General features: G+C 41.1%; 1 protein-coding gene and 1 long non-coding RNA gene across 2 annotated transcripts in view; one reads left to right on the top strand and one right to left on the bottom strand.

Annotated features, from left to right (window-relative positions):
- espn (espin) overlaps nt 1-17,253 on the bottom strand; it is a 58,048-nt gene that overhangs the window by 25,503 nt on the left and 15,292 nt on the right. The window contains 8 exon segments of the mRNA XM_037773302.1: nt 3,059-3,217; nt 9,529-9,635; nt 9,668-9,853; nt 10,270-10,525; nt 13,519-13,650; nt 14,994-15,176; nt 16,087-16,239; nt 16,241-16,277. Coding sequence (XP_037629230.1) covers nt 3,059-3,217; nt 9,529-9,635; nt 9,668-9,853; nt 10,270-10,525; nt 13,519-13,650; nt 14,994-15,176; nt 16,087-16,239; nt 16,241-16,277 — 1,213 coding nt within the window.
- Nucleotides 1-17,253, top strand: part of LOC119490085 — a 55,239-nt gene that overhangs the window by 23,680 nt on the left and 14,306 nt on the right. The window lies entirely within an intron of this gene.

Genomic DNA, 17,253 nt, shown 5'->3' with positions numbered 1-17,253 from the left:
CCGTTGATTAGCCGGTCCATCTGCTAGGGCGCCTCTGAGACCAGGAGAGGCCCCACTGAGACCTTAATTGGCTCAATGAGGATTGTACTCCGTATAACACCCCCCCACTACTGATACCCATGACATTATAAGAGCTCCTCTCCAGGGACATTGATGAGAGTCTAACAGACTCTATTCATTCAGCTGCCTGTGCAGGTATGTGGCAGCAAACAGGTGCTTTACGACCAGGATTCGGTTTCACTTTGTTTGGCCTTTTGAGCTATTTGAGACGAAAAAATACCCAAAGTAATCAGTAATACATTAGTCAGTAGAAGCCTTATCAAAATGTTTACTTTACAATTCTATAACATTTCCAAATAAAAATGCAGCCCGTTCACACAAAAAGGCGTTTAAATGCCACGATGATGCGCAAGTCGTTTCGTGTTTTAGATTTCCGCGTATCTATTGTACGCCATGTATCCTGTACTGACCACAATGTAAACGTATCCGCGTATAAATGCTACGGTAAGAGTTAGTGACGTAGTATAAGTAAGGGATAATGTACAGCGAGCCGGTCATAGTTGTGAAAGAATCCCCGACAGGGCGATGCTGCTGTCTCTCATCGCCCTGAAGGGGATACTTTCACAACAAGGCCCCGCTAGCTGTACATTATCCCGCTTATTACACGGCTACTTACTGAAGAATTCAATATTTTGACACATAAACGGTCCGCCAGAGTCCGACATCAGAGCTGCGGTCTGTTATACATAGCAAAGGTCTTTTATAGAGAAATTAGAGACCGCAGAACGCCGTGATTGACCAATCAGAATCGAGTATTCAACACAGCCGTGTAATAAAAAGCGAGAAAGACCACTTATGGTGGGCGGGTCCAACAAACACATGACTTTTAACCAGGAGACCCGTGTTCAAGACCGTTGTTGACCAGTGTTTTGTTTTGTAAGTTACGTTAGTGACGTGTGTCACGTGTTTTTTGTTGAGGTTTGTGACGTGTTTCTGTTCGTGTTTTACTTAGTTTACTTACTTATTATTTTATGCCGAACCATGACGTTGTCCCTTACCCGAACTAAGTAGTTATCTTGCCTAAACTAAAACTGCGGATGTTTGCGTGGCGTACAAATGACAGGTCGTGATATTTATAAGCTTTACCCTGAAACCGGCTTGAAAAATGACAAGGTGCATTACATGTTAAATGTTTTTAAATTTGAATCAAAGGAAATATAGTTAATCACAGCATTTGTGTTGATCAGGAAGTCACTGAGAAAATGTGAATGTTTTCCATAAAAACCCTTTTTACATACATTTATGTTGGGCTGCAACTAACGATTACTTTCATTGTCGATTAATCTGACGATCATTTTCTCGATCAGTGTTTCCCAAAGCCCAAGATGACATCCTCAAATGTCTTGTTTTATCCACAACTCAAAGATATTCAGTTTACTGTCACAGAGGAGGAAAGAAACCAGAAAATATTCACATTTAAGAAGCTGGAATCAGAGAATTTAGACTTCTTTTTTCTTAAAAAAATTACAACAGATTCTTGGCCATATAAATGAAAGTTAAAATCTGAGATTCAGTGGTATTGAGGCCCGGTCGTTGGTCGGGGATCGTCCAGAGTTTGTTCTCTTGTATGTTCTTGGACAGTTTACACAGCAGGGTGGAGACTCAAGAGGCGATGGAAATGAGGGAGAAGTTTGCATCAGGCGGTGAACAAAAGGTCAGGAGGACACAAGACTATGTAACATGCTTTGTGGCATAATGCACAGGCAAATAGTGCAGTCATGGTGGTAACCTAATGCCAACAGGCCATCACTCAGCTAAACCTCACCCTGAATAGGACCTTATAAGGAGCTCACACAACCCTGAACAGTAAAACCTGAGCACAGTATATTTACCTTTTACAAACCCTATACCAGGATCCGTTAGTGTTGCAGCCATACAGTACTATTGTTTTGAAATTTTACAACAATAAATGTTCAATCGATTAAATAATAATTAAAAAAAGTCACTTTATATTTAAAATGAGCCCTGATGAACAAAGCTGCACCGAATCAAATCAAAAGAACATGAAAATTAAGTTTGTGAGGCGACTTGGATTTTAGAGATTAAAACAGGACTGTTTGTGTGAAACTAAACATCAGCGTTTACATATTTTAAATAACGTAAGAAAACGTAGTCTTTTTTTAAGCCAACCCACTAAACCTAACTAAGTAGTTTTGTTGCCTAAACGAAAAAGTGTTTTTAAAAATTCTGTTTCAATTTACAACGATAACCACATGTTTAAAAACTGCGACCGTAATCCGGGAGAAAATACATTTCCTTTGAAACGTAATTGAGAAGCAGTTTAGTTGTATGGGAACGTAGTTTTGTAGGAGAGAGGGTTGTATTTTACAGTATCACAAGGGAACGATATTGAGAGAAAAACTTTTATTCATTCACCAAAATATTAGACAAGGGCAGTATGACGGCGGGATCCCTTAATACAAAGAAAATATTGGGCGTTGAATTATCGGGTGGGAGAAAAAATCAATGCAGCATAGTATCGCAATATTGTATTGATACACAGTTGTCAAGTATTGATCTTTTATTCTATAAACTATCAACCTCTCGGCCACTATTCTGTATTTTCAGTCTTAAAGTTAGAGTGAAGATACTGGTTATCATATGAAACTAGAAAACCTAAAGAATCCATTGGTACCATAGCTTTGTCGGGAAGAACGCCAGATAACGCTCCAAAGTTAAGCTAAATTTTGTCGAGGAAAAACTGGCATGGCCATTTTCAAAGGAGTCCCTTGACCTCTGACCTCCAGATATGTGAGTGAATACTCAGAGATGAGATTGAGAGACTGTTGAAAAAAGGTAATAAATTGCAATCTATCTTATTGCGATACTCAGCGTATCACAATAAGATAGTATTGTGACTTAAGTATGGAGATAATATCGTACCGTGGGGCCTCTGGTGATTCCCACCCTATGTATTATGTATCCATACACTTGATTTAAAGAACCAGATGATGTGTGATGTTGTCAGAACGTTGAACATATTGAAGACCTGGCTCACCTCCTCGTTGGGCGGCATGCTTTTGCTCCCTTGGGGCTCGGCTGCGTCGCTGCCCAGGGCCTTGTAGTAGTCCCCAGTGCTGGGCTGCTTGCTGAAGCTCCTTGACCTCCTGTTTGAATCCACCCGCCGCAGTTTGTCGTGGTTTTCTCCAGGAGTCAGCTGCTTAAGAGATTTAAAAAAAAGAAATGAATAAGAGTGAGAAAAATGAGAAGCTTTAAATAGCTTTGGTTTAACCTGCTCAGCCGCTTCCATCTGTATGTTTTTCACAATGTAGTTTTTAGACAGGAAATAGAAAAGAGAATTATACCTCGCCATTGGAGCACCTTTGAATGATTGTGTGAAATTATTATTTGAGCTGAAATGATTGATCGATTAGTCGATTGAATTAAATTGTCAACTGTTTTGACCAAACATTCGTCGGTTCCAGATTCTTAAATGTGAGGATTTGCTGAAATTCTTTATCTTATGTGATAGTAAAACTGAATATATTTGGGTTTTGGACTGTTGGTCGGGCAAAACATCACCTGAGAAAACAATAATAATCAAGAAAACAATCTGCATATTATAGCAAAGGTAGTACATTTATTTTTGTCGTGCTGAATCAGGGGAAGATATTTAAGAGAAGATATTCTGAACTGTTTGACTTTGATGAAGATGCACCCGGCGTCCAAACGTTAGTCTTACAATAGAGTTTGCTGCCTCCGTGTGCTCCAGTATACATTGGACCTAATCTCTGAAGTCTTTCTGAAAAAGTGAAATACTTTTCAAAACATGAAGTAGTTACATTTTGTGTAGTAATATACAATTAATTAAGAATTTAAACAAGATGAAAATGTTTCTTTAATGATAGTTGACAAAATTATTAGTATTTTGTTGCCAGAATAACAGAATGGTTGTTTTTTTAGCAGTACTGAGTAGTGAATGACTAAACGGTTGTCATCTGTGGGCCGACACACTGTTGGACATTACTTGGTAGCTTTCGTTGCCAGATTATCTCTCTCGTGTGACCAAAGCAGCCTTATTTTAATAACATAACAAGGCTTTAGTCCAGTTCTAGTAAAACATTTGCGTTGTTTCATGTAAAGACTGCAGGGCCTCTGAGCATAAAGAGTTTACATGCGGCTATTTGCACCGATGTAAGAGAGTCCCTTGTGTCCACAGAGCGGGGTGAAAGGTCACCCTTTCAGTTCAGCACTCTCACTTTCCGTCTGACATCTATCTCAAGCAATTGGAGGAAAGGCAGGATATCGACCTCCTGTCGATCTGAGAGTTTTCACTATATGCTACTATTTAGAATATATAGTAGATAAGCAGCTGTAATAACTAACATGACGAATCCAATCTGTGGATACATTTTCCTTATGCATAAAGTCTTGCATTTTGCAGTTCGTATTTGGCTCAAAAACTTTTGAATTCATTCTTTTCCTTGGCATTACCTTTTTCCAATTTCCAAAATGGTGTGCAAATGTGAAAAAGGAAACCCCTTTTCACTTTATATTGTCAAAAACTTAACCTTGAAAGCTGTCAAGCATGCCTTAAAGTCATCATCAGCTACATGTTTAGTCACTTTGCTTTTCAAATCCAGGGATCAGCATTAGACGTCATTTACATTTTAATGATTACCGACAACATGACATCTAAAAACTAAAAAAAAAAAATCAAGGGACAAGCGCCTCAGACGTCAAGCAGATGTCCAATGTTAACGTAAGCGGAAATAATTGACAGCTGACCTCTGACCTCTCCTCCTTTTTGTGGTGTCATGTTCTGAGTTCTTATAAGCCTGTTTAGTGTTGTTGACTCATGTCGGCTGTCAAAGAAATGGTCCCTGAGCACTCATCGGCTGGCAGGGCGAAGTGAGCGCTACAGATGGTTTGATTGTCATCCTCCAGGGAGGTGGGCCAACAAAAGCAAATGTACAAAGCATTTTAGCTATACAACCCCCCTCCCATCCCATCCCATCCCTCACATCCCTCACACAGACGTACAAACACCACCTTTCTCCCCATTATACGGATCTGTCTGTCAGCATAAAGTCATTGTGATATATTTGTTTTTACAGTCTAGTGCATTTGTATGCAGTATCAAAGGTTGTTTAGCCTGGTTTGTGGTTTGAAATGGTTCAGCACATCTGCATGTGGTTTAGCAAAAGCCTCAGATAATGGAAGGTCACACACAGGTAGACTGTTAGTTACTTGCACATAAAGGAAAGTAAACAATTACAGCATTAAAAGATGCAACACATTATAGCAGCTCAAACAGCTCCAGAACCTGGACAATTAGCCAAAATACACAAAGCAATTTTATAATATCTTTTGTATATCTGCAGCCCAAACTTCTACATGACACACTTGCTCCTCTTAACACCTTACCTTAGCGTTAAAAATCCTCTCCCGCCGCTCTCCTCCAGTCCGAACAGAGCCTCATCCACAAAGCCCAGCGGAGCACAGAGAGTAGCTGTCACCAAATCCAGAGTGTCACCTCCTCTCTGCTCAGCTGCTACGCCTGTCACTCTACCTGCCCTCTCACTTTACCCACGGGCCTCATCAATAACCTATCGTGGCCGGCCACAGCGGTGGCAATGATGTCACCGCCAGCCCGCAGACCAAACACTCCCCAACCCTGCCCCAGTGCCTCTTATGCAAAGCACAAAGACCCAGGTGCTGCCCTCACCATGTGCCGACCACACTCGAAGTCTCTCAGGCTTTAGGATTATTCGAATATTGTAGCCTTCAGTGCTCTGAATTAGCAGCAGAAAATATACTAATCGCCGGTGAGATCTCAAAGTCCAAGTTTTCTGTAGTAGGGACTAAAGTAGGTCTAAAGAATTAAAAAACGTAAGAGGCAAAGCAGTCATTTGTTTGTCTGCTTCACATGCAACATTTGACTCGAGTCGAGGCAAATACAGACAAATGAGGTGAGCAAAGCAGCAGCTTCCTTCACTTAAAACCACATTCAACAGGCTGTTTTAGTGGGTCGATCATTATAACATAACTTTTCTACACTCTAAGCTGTAATACTTCGTCTACATGTTGAGAGATCGGTCTATCTGATCGGTCCATCTGATCGGCTGTGTCCCGGGATGAGGTTACCGTTCCCTGTTACTATGGCGCCCGAGGTAGATTGTTTTTCCCAATGTATAGGTAGACTGATCTTAATTGTGTGTGCATGTGTGCATGTGATCCGGGAACTGGCTTTTGTTCAATTATTAATGAGGGCGAGCCCCGGGCTGGTCACCTGGGTACAGAGAGGAGAGGGGGAGCGGGGATGGCACTAATTATAAACTCCCCCTCATATGGCTAATGGCGCCAAACACACACACACACACACACACACACACAGAGCTCACCCTGGAGACGGGACACTGTCGCTACCTGTGGACTTTATAACACCAAACAACAACTGACTTTGCATAGCAGATCTACAGATCTACACACAGCGTCTGTCTGAACAATCAATTTTTCCAGTGAATCAGCTGTTTCTGCAGCTCCCTGACTTCATACTGTACTGCTGCTTTTAGATCAGGGGTCTCCAACCTTTTTTCCTCTGAGAGCTAATTTGACAAAATGAAAGTGGCCGAGAGCTACTCATAGCACCATCAAGTCATAAGCGCCAGTAGCAGACATCATTTCTGTCTTACTTCCATGTTCCTTTAATAACATTGCAGCCACCGCAGTTATCGCCTCCGTTACAATCCCGCCATCGATGAAAGGGCTTTTTGTGTTTCGTTAGGATGTGCGCCACTTTAAACGAAGCCTCTGCTGCAGCGTTGGCCTTCTTTGTCAGAGACTGTCGTCTTTTAAGCGTTGTTTTCAGCTCCTTTACCTTCTCTGTTCGTGAACTGCTACCAGCCGGAAAGTCCCGTGAAAAGTTGCCGTGGACTTTGGTGAAGTGGCGCTCAACGTTACATCTTCTACCAACTGACACGCTCGCAAACCGCAAATGAAACACACACACTTGTCATCACCCATTCCTCAGTGAAATAGTATATTGTTTGCTTTTTCTTGGCCTGGGTATTTTCTGCGGTCATTGTCAGATCTGGTGTACGCCTGCTAGTCTGTTAACATCGCCTGATGTCACCGCGTCGCTGATGTCATGAAATCTGAATGCAGCGCAACTTGTTTAATAGTCGGCGGATTGGCAAATAATCATTTTGTGTCAGAAGGGGGCGCAATGTCTGTGAATTAGGCATTTAAATAGGCATTTAAACTGGTTTACAAAGTGACTTTGTGTTATCAAATTGATGTCCATATTCTTATAACCTTTAGTGAGCCACTGAGACACAGGTAGCGAGCTACTGGTAGCTACTTGTTGGAGACCTCTGTTTTAGATGAAACAACACACCACTGACGAGCTTTTAATGAGGCTGATGTAGAGATGTTACTATAAGCTACGTTGCAAGATAAATGCATTAAATGTTAACAATATTTTGCTTCTGTTGTACTCGGAGAAAATAAATACTAAAACAATAATTATTTGAAAAATTAGCGGCAGTTTGTTTGAAACTAAAACAAACTTTGTTCATACGGCTGGACAGAGTCTCATGTCTTGCTGTCATCATACTGGAAGTCATGGCAACAAACAAACAAACAAACAAGACATAAATTCTTCATGAGGTGAAAGTGATCTCTCAGATTGGTCATCTTTGTTGTAATTATAGTGTTGTCTGAACAACCTAGGGGTGTAAGAAAATATCGATACACTTGTGTAGTATCACAATATTATGTTTTGTGATTCTTGATTCTCAAAAACACTATTATTTTGTAATGAATAGTGCACATACAAAGATTTGTGGCTCAGATTGCACAGAAAGAAGTGCTATGATGTTGGATGTTACAGGGACTGTGATAAATGCAGATCAAACTGTTCTGATTGCATAAAAAGTAAACTTTTTTACTCCGATTTTATGCATACGGCAGTGTGTTCTTTATACTTAAGACAGTTTTCTTAAAATTAGTGTCACAGTATATCACAATATATTGAATCGTAACCCCTGTATCATGATACGTATCGTAATCGCCAGATTCTTGCCGATGCACAGCCCGAGAACAACCCAGTTACAATTCAACTAGAATAACTTCACTACCAGTTTTAATGTACATCACAGCAGCACTGAACCACCAGAAGCGGAACTGAAACTTTACTGTTGATGCCACATTTAATTGATGCTCCTTTTAAACACACTTCTGAGTGATCTGCAGCCAGATTAATTACTGGAATTAAGATCGAGCCCATCACAACAACCATTGTATGTCAGGCCTTTCCACGGTAATGAGCATCTCTGTTAGCCTCGTTAGCCATGCTAACACAATAACATCATTGTAGGCACCCGGACAAGGCACACTGTTACACAAGAGCAACAGCCCGACTGATTAGACACAAGGGAGAATGGCATCCAAGTTATCCCAAACACACCCCGGTCCTTCTGCTTCTGTAGGATTGTTCCATATCACTCATCATGTCACAGACTCAGCAAAAGCATTTTACCCCAAATTTGGGATATCTCTGCATGTTATGAGAGACAATTACCTTGTATACTGCCATGTGCCGTGCATCATCCCATATAAGAAACACTAGGAATTACTACACTGTCTGTTTGCTTGTATTTATACTGGATACTACATGAATAGTTTGATGGACAAGCACCGAAAATGATCCGTTAACACATGTAAAGCCGCCCACACATGATCAGCGATAAAAATGTCAGTTTTCTGGCCATCGTCTTGGGCCTTCCTCGACATCACTTGGTCTTATAGTTCCATGGAGTCTTTCTGGACTATTTCTGATCCTCAATCCACTTGCGGACATTTCAGTTGTCGTATGGCTTGACATGCACGTGTGCGCTTTTTCTGTGAGCTGGCAGTTTGTTTGTGTTTTATTTTGTTCAATTCTGTCACTTCTATTTCTCTGCTTTTGTTTTTTGTAATGTAAAAAAACTTCATAAACTAGAATGTCAATCGGAGAGCGCAGACCTCCACCAAGGTGCGTGACTTTAAAACCAGATCACAGCTGGCGGTATCGTGAGGTGGTCGGCTTGTTATTAACACGTTGTGTTTCCGTGTAACGTATCGGCGGTTATGTCTGTATAACGTCTTGCCACACATCCACACACGCATCTCTCTGCTCTCAGAAGGAGGCGTGGTCATGCGTCATCAACCGCATCATCAGCTACACTGCACATGTGTTATACCCTGTGGTCTTAATGTTCAGGCTGATCGGAATCCTTAAAAATATTCCTTAATTCGGATCATGATCCGGATCGCCACCAAAATCTAGTGGATTGTATAATATAAATATTTCATTCAAATCCATCGCAAACCTTTGGAGTAATCCTGCTAACAGACAAACAAACAAACCAACGCCGGTGAAACATAACCTCCTTCCACAGCCCTTGGCCTTGGTGGAGGTAATAAATATGTAAAAACTTTGACCTCATTGCCGCTTAAACGTTCGCTCGCCGCCTCGGCCCTTACCTCCGTCTTGCTGGTGGTGCTCTCCACGTGTCGCAAGTTGCTTTTCACCTTCAGGAACTCGGCCGACGTTGGCTCCTGAGGGGCCTCTGGTGCTGGGTAGCCCGGGGCTGGAGGGGCACCGGGGGAGACTGTGGGGGAGGCGGGGGTGGATAGGCTGGTGGTGGTGGTGGTGGTGGTGGTGGTGGTGGTGGTTGTGGTGGTGGTGGGGGGGGCTTGGAGGTGGCATCAGCAGGTGCCTGATTCTTCTTGGGCATGTCGGAGCCAATGTCTGGATTTAGCATGTCCATATACGCCTGCATGTCTGAAATGGCCGTCTCTGATGCACCTGTGACAGAGAAACAAAACAAAGCATTAAATATTGTAATATTATATATATTTAAATATTATATTTATCATCTGCTTTTCTTAATACACGATTCAAATATGAATGAGAAGCATGAGTTACTCTAATGATGGTCCCCCTCTCCATCCAAAACAAGCTATCTGCACACAGACCACTAGGGTGCAGCACCTGTATACCATGCACCTGGGACATAAACCAAGAGGAAGCTGCAGGATGTTTTACTTCAGTAAATAACTGAGGGGTCCAACCATTGCTCAGATGCTACATTTGGCATGTACAAGAAACAGCAGTCGAGCGATTATGGCTGAAGACAGCAAAGCTAGTTTCACCTACAGTAACCTTAGAAAACAAGTCTTAAGTGTAAGAAGTTTCATGTTTTTACTACACGCGTTGCCGACCTGTGTGTGCGACCGTGTTCAGCTGAGCGGGCGGTCCTCGCGACGTTGTTAAGCTGCTTCTTTTCTCCCCGGTGCTGGACTGGCTGGAGTTGGCTGAGTCGTAGTTGGACAGGGAGCTGGATGGTGAACTGATATCAAAGTGTGCCGCCTGGCTGACGGGGGGCATGGTGGTGTTTGGGGACGAGAGGCCCGAGTCCGGCTGCTTGTACTCCAGGTCCATCGAGGGGTCCCGAGACAAAACGCGGTGCTCCACACTCTGTCAGAGGATGCAGTTCATGAATACATGCGTCATTATAACTGCTCATGATGTGGATATGATTTCCACAAAGACAACAAAACCATTAATCTATTAATTAATTCAGTAAAATAAGTTAATTAAAGGAACAGTGTGTAACATTTAGGAGAAATGGATTATAATATTCATAATGGGGCTGTCAATCGAATAAAATATCGAATCGTGATTACTCACAAATTAATTGCACATTCTGTTCAAAATGTACCTTTAAAGGGAGATTTGTCAAGTATTTAATACTCTTATCAACATGGGAGAGGACAAATATGCTTTATTTATGCAAATATATGTATATTTTTTTTTGGGAAATCAATTTACAACACAAAACAATGACAAATATTGTCCAGAAACCCTCACAGGTACTGCATTTAGCATAAAAAAATCATTCCATGGCAAACTGCAGCCCATCAGGCAACAACAGCTGTCAGACTATGACTTTTTCCTCGCCAAAATTTTGCGTTAACGCGTTAACTTTGACAGCCCTATTCCATAACTATGTTCTCATTAGTGTATAATCACCTGAAAATAAGAATCGTTGTGTTTAAGCTTAGAATGAGCCGTTCACATCTACATAGGGAGCGGGTCTTCTTCATGGAGTTCGCCATGTTTCTACAGTAGCCCGGAACGGACAAACCAAACTCTGGCTCTAGAGAGATCCTTTCACGTTTTTACGTTACCTGAAGGCCACCGTAGTTCTCCGACACGCTTGTGAAACTGCAGTAACGTAGGCTGCAGAGTGACAAACCGTGGTACCGCCAGCCGCTGTCTGACTTTTGTTGCTCCTAAAGTAGTGTTATTATGGTATGGATGGCCTCTGAGTGAGGCGAACAGCGTTACCACGGTTTTACACTCGCTGGCTCACGTTACCTCAGTCTTGGAGAGGGAGGAGTGAGCAGAGGGGTACTCAGTTCAATCTGCAACCACACCACTAGAAGCCGCCAAATCCTACACACTGCACCTTTAAGTAATTACTCGTTATTAAAACATGTCTGGTTAATTTAATTTAGATGTAAAAAGATACAGTGTCATTACACAAGACAGATACATGAATTAGTTAATATGAATTATCTATCATCAGTTGTTAAATCCCTCTAGCTCTCAGTCCCCTGGTTACATACATGAGGAGAACAGTGTTGAGTTTAATTACTGCTAACTAATGAAACGTCTCACAGCTGATCAAAAGGCTTCTGGGGCCCTCTGCTTTTCCCACAGCGCAGGACTCAGTTGGCTTAATGTCCCTAATAGGAAGAATACAAGAGGCAGGCGGGGGGGAAATATGTTTCCCACACACCAGAGAGAGTTCAGTGTGGAGGCGTTATTATTCCTCTGGCCACTGGGGATATCAGTGGGTGGAAGCTGTGGAGCTCACTGTACATCAAGTGTTAACAGCTCTGGTAATTAGCAGAGAAACACTGATGTCAGTCAAGAGGCATGTTGGCTCAGTGACAAGGTTTTTTTTTATTTCCGTTGCAATGTGCAGTCTTGTGCTTTCCAAGGTTGCATTTTTGGCCAGCTAAGTAAGAATTTGAAATATTTATTATTATTATTCGAATATCTAAAATCAATTGTATGACTAATATTACACAGAATCTGGACTACAGTCCTGGGACATGTAGTCACTATCGCAGATAACTCATTATAATTCCATGCAGAGTGGGCAGTTCACATGCCGTACTTCATGTTCTCCGTCTAGAACAAACTGTATGTTTTCTTGTTTTGAGTTTGAGTTCCCATCGGACCAATTAGTGGTTGAAAAGGCAAAAAAACACATCGTTAAGACATATGTCTCCAAGTTGGATGAGAAGCTATAACCAGCAGTGTCTGAGAGATTGAGTAATAATTCAACAAACACTGAAGCACCTAAAGCCGTCGTTCCAAACCTTCTTTGCTCGTGTGCCCTTAAAATGAGGCACTCATAACCCCGTTGTCACAGGTCATACCCCAGTGTGGACGTAAATTACAAACTATCTGCACACAGATGAGATAATTATGAACAGTTCACACAAAGAGGGATTTTTGCTTCTTGGATAGTTTCATCTGGATATTTTTACAGACTTAACAAAGATGAAAACATCCAGATTTCACAAAAACGGTGGAAAAAAACAAATATATTATGTATTGTTTTCTTTCTTATCTCTTTAATCATCATGTGACAGGACGGGATATAGGATTTTATTGCGGATTGGGATAAAAAATAAGTTGATCTTGGTGAATTTCCATTATTGGGATAATCGTGAATATTATCACGAGCGACTTGAAAAAGCTGTCTGACTCGCTATCATACAGAAGGGAAAAATTGAGCCTGATTTAAAAAATACAGGAATTATCATATAAGAAAGAACAGACTCGTGCAATGTTAGTATTCTTTTAAATTGATTTATGCTTTATTTATGCAGTGGGGCTTATGATTTATGATTACCTTATTTAAGATATTATTATTCACTAAAAAGGATGTTCACAAAAAAATATGTGTCCTATTTGTGATGCAGTAAACTAACTAAATGTAAGGTAAAGTGATTCCAGTATATGTTTTAGAGACATTTTAACAGCTTTAAAATTAATTTTGATGATTCATTTTTTCACGGGATAAAATCGTGAATCAGCATTATTTTGGTCAGGATGATCATCCCATCCCATGCTTACTTGTAACCACCTCGCATTTGTCCTTGGCAATCATTTGGGTTCCCAGCCCCCAGGTTGGGAACCCCTGATCTCATGGGTTGCAGTTGGTTTTAAAGTGCAGATAGCACTTAATTCAATTAAGTTATAGGACAATCCAATCAGTGGAGTGCAGTAAACTACAACTACTTCTGATTTATTTCTCAGACAGGATTCAAAGTTTGTGTAAATTAAAATACTTTGATCCTCACCGATAGATTCCCTCTAGGTCTGGCCCCTGTCCACACGGAGGTTAGAGTCAGTCAGGATGCACAGACAGACAGCTGTGTGTCTCTTACCATGTTCTCCACGGTGTGCAGATACTTGGCACACTGGGAGTGGCCGTTGTATTCAGCCAGGTCCGCTGATGTGAAGCCGTCCTGGTCCCTGATGCCCAGGTCCACCCCGTTGACCACCAGGATCTGACAGCACTGCAGAGTCACATGAGAGAGACAAGTACGAATAAGATGGAGAAAATGAGTGTCGGTTAAAGTGACTGCTGTCCTTTAAAAAACAGCTTCAATCACTTACAATATATCGAATTCACACAAAAACCTGCAGATGATTAGTTCTACGGAAACGGTGTAAAAAATATTGACTGATAATTACAGGACTGTGGACCAGAGTGCTGACAGAAATTCTAGTTTTTGCTAATTTACACAATACAGCAGGAAAAAACAATTAGTACAATATCAAAGACATAAATACTTTACTTTATAAAACATGCTTTAATTTGTTATATTATATTTACACTTAATATACTATGATTCAAAATCTATGAGGTTATAAGACCCTCAATCGGAGGATACAAAATATGACCTTCACTGACCTTCTAATTCAGACACAGTTTTGCTCATAAATTACTACTATAGGTAATAGGAAATTAAATATCCTTAAATATCCTGGTAAACTTTTACAGTTTATAGCATCTGTTTATAAACCATTCTGTCGAGCCAGATGGAAGCCGGACTAAGCTGCTTGTTCTCGGACTGAGAACGCTTTGTGTTGCCATATTCACTTAACTAAAGATGTTCTCGCCGGTGCAACACTTGAACCAGCACCCTGTAAGTCAGGGTGGGTGTCAATTTCCTTTGAATTCACATTCTGTTAATATCAGAATATCTAAAGCTCGTGCTGAAGCAGCTGACCGACCAGAATTGGATACAACAAAACGTTCTAGTCAAAGTAGAAGGTCGGAGTGGTGGTAAAACCATAAGCTAGAGGCCCTTCATTCAAAACAGATGGTTACGTGTGGAACTCAGTGTGGATATGTGAGCACCAGTTATCATAATGCTCTCATATCATTTATATGAATATTGTTTACATAAAGGTGTATTTATTTAGATTACATCATCTCTGCTATCGCTCCCGTCTTATTAAAATTGTACACAGCACTAGAGCTGCAACGATTAATCGATTAGTTGTCAACTATTAAATTAATCGCCAACTATTTTGATAATCGATTAAACGGTTGAGTGATTTTTTTAAGTAAAAAAAGCTTCTGAAATGTGAATATTTTCTGTTTTTTTTACTCCTCTATGACCGTAAACTGATTATTTTTGACTTGTGGACAAAACAAGACATTTGAGGACGTCATCTTGGGCTTCGGGAAACACCGATCGACATTTTTCACAATTTTGTTTTACATTTTACAGACCAGACGACTAATTGATTAATCAAGAAAATAATCTACAGATTAATTGACAATGAAAATAATCGTTAGTTGCAGCCCTACTGAGCACTATAAAAAAACACCAACATCACAAACACACACCTCCAGTTCGCCGTTCTCTGCAGCGTCGTGAAGCGGGGTTCCTCCCCAGTTGTCGGTGACGATCTCTCCGCCGTGCAGCAGCAGCCAGCTGAGCACCTTTGAGTGGCCACGACTGGCTGCAAAGTGCATGGCCGTGGCCCCGTCACTGTCCCGGCCCGTCAGGCTGATCTCTGTGAAACTCATCTGAAGGAGGGAGGATAACAAGTTAAAGTCATCTTCTAAAACATTATTGTTGAATTAATGAAAGCTGAAAACTTTGCCTTTACATTCCCATAGTAAAAACCAGGTCAAGATGCAACAAAGTCTTCTGGTGTGAACAAATATTAATTTTAGATATGAAATGCTAACACGCTCTCATCCCAACTCGTCACATACTGGCGCTTTTGTCAAAACCCTTCGCCGTCACTTTTCAGTCGCATATAGACATGTGCTTAATGTTGTGAATTAAACAAAAACACCTTGCTCTAGGGATAGGCAACAAAACCACTTAGTTAGGTTAGGAAAAGACAAAACGGTTGACTTTAAAATGACTATGTTTGTCAGTGAAAATGTGACTGGACGCTGTGAACACGACACACGAACGATCAGTCTGATTGTAACATGAAAGTGAAAACGTAACGCACGGGACACAAACGGCAGGTCTCCTGGATGAAAGCCCTGTGTTATTGGACCTATCCACCACCCCTCCCGCCCCGCCCCATGTGTCTCTTTCATTCTTTAAACTACGTCACCACACTCCCGGCTCACTTTCCCTGTGCATCTCTGTTGATGTGGATGGGTTTTACATTGTAGTTAATGCATACCGACGCTAAAGGGTGCCTTGTGCGTTGCTACCGAACGCAGACAGCTGTGACAAAGCGTTGGTATTTTGATGCCCTGTACATGAGAACGGTCTGGAAATGCGTAGTAGACTTGGAGAACTCAGAGTATAGATCAAAAATATTTAAACAAATTAATCATCCGACATTCATTTTGCCTGATCTGTGAGTTCGTTATGACATTTTTTTTAAATAGAATGAAAATATAACCGCATTAAGTACGGGGACGTGGGTACAAGATTTACAATCTATAGTGTCCTGACATCCCAACATACCAGCCAGACGATGACAGTGTTGTGGCCCCATTTGGGCAGCAGCACTGCAGAGGAGTCATCCCGTCCATTGGCTCTGATGCTCGGATCCGCCCCGCAACTCCTTGACCAGGTATTGGACGACTCCAGATGACCCTCCTGGCAGGCCAGGTAGATGCGGTGTGGCACCATTCTTAGTTTGGGAGTTGACAACGCTGTGTAGGAAAATAAACAGTAAAGTAAGTAAATAAAGAGACATGTATGTCACGGCTACGTCCTTCCTTCATCACTGAAACCTAAATGCATGTTTGCATCCAAAAAACAGAAATAGATACTTACAATTGTGGATTTAAAATGCAACTCACTGGAATTTCAGTTGTATGATTCCGCTTTATTGTGTCGTGGTACAAACAGTTACTGACTGGATGGAAGGTTTTACGAAATTCATGTCCAAAATACTTTTTTTGAGGCACAGAGGATTTTAACAACAGAAGCAAATGAAGAGCTGAAAACCTGTAATTAATGTAATTTGTACATGCAGTATATATAAGTAGAATGGATGGATGGATGGATGGATGGATTATTTGCAGCAATCTTCTATTCAGCTCAAATCAACTAATGAGAGTTTGGGTTTCAAATGACAGTGCAACATTTGAATTAAATGCAAACCACATAGCCTGTGAAAAAACAAAACCCATGTTGTCCTGTTGTTGTGCTTAGAAACGGTCACATTCACTAACTTATGTAACGTAATCTATAAGTACAGTTTGTGGTATGCTGTGAAATTGTCCGTTTAATTCCTTAATCCTTAATTCAATCCAAAACTCAAAAGATTTTTGTGTTTCACCAGACTTCAGACTCTGCCATCAGTGGATGAAATGTTCACACTTGGGGGCAAGTCATAGTCAAGTCAGCACATGACACACTGACAGCTGTTGTTGCCTGTTGGGCTGCAGTTTGCCATGTTATGATTTGAGCATATTGTTTTATGCTAAATGCAGTACCTGTGAGGGTTTCCTGGACAATATCTGTCATTGTTTTGTGTTGTTAATTGATTTTCCATTAAAAATACATATATTAATTTTCATAAAGCAGCACATTTGTCCTTTCCCATGTTGACAAGAGTATTAAATACTCGACAAATCTCCCTTTAAGGTACATTTTGAACAGATAAAAGGATGTGTGATTAAT

Source organism: Sebastes umbrosus, chromosome 6, assembly GCF_015220745.1.
Source record: "Sebastes umbrosus isolate fSebUmb1 chromosome 6, fSebUmb1.pri, whole genome shotgun sequence".
Lineage (NCBI taxonomy): Eukaryota > Metazoa > Chordata > Actinopteri > Perciformes > Sebastidae > Sebastes > Sebastes umbrosus.
Note: the sequence above shows the minus strand (reverse complement) of the source record. Positions and strands in the feature narration are given on the sequence as shown.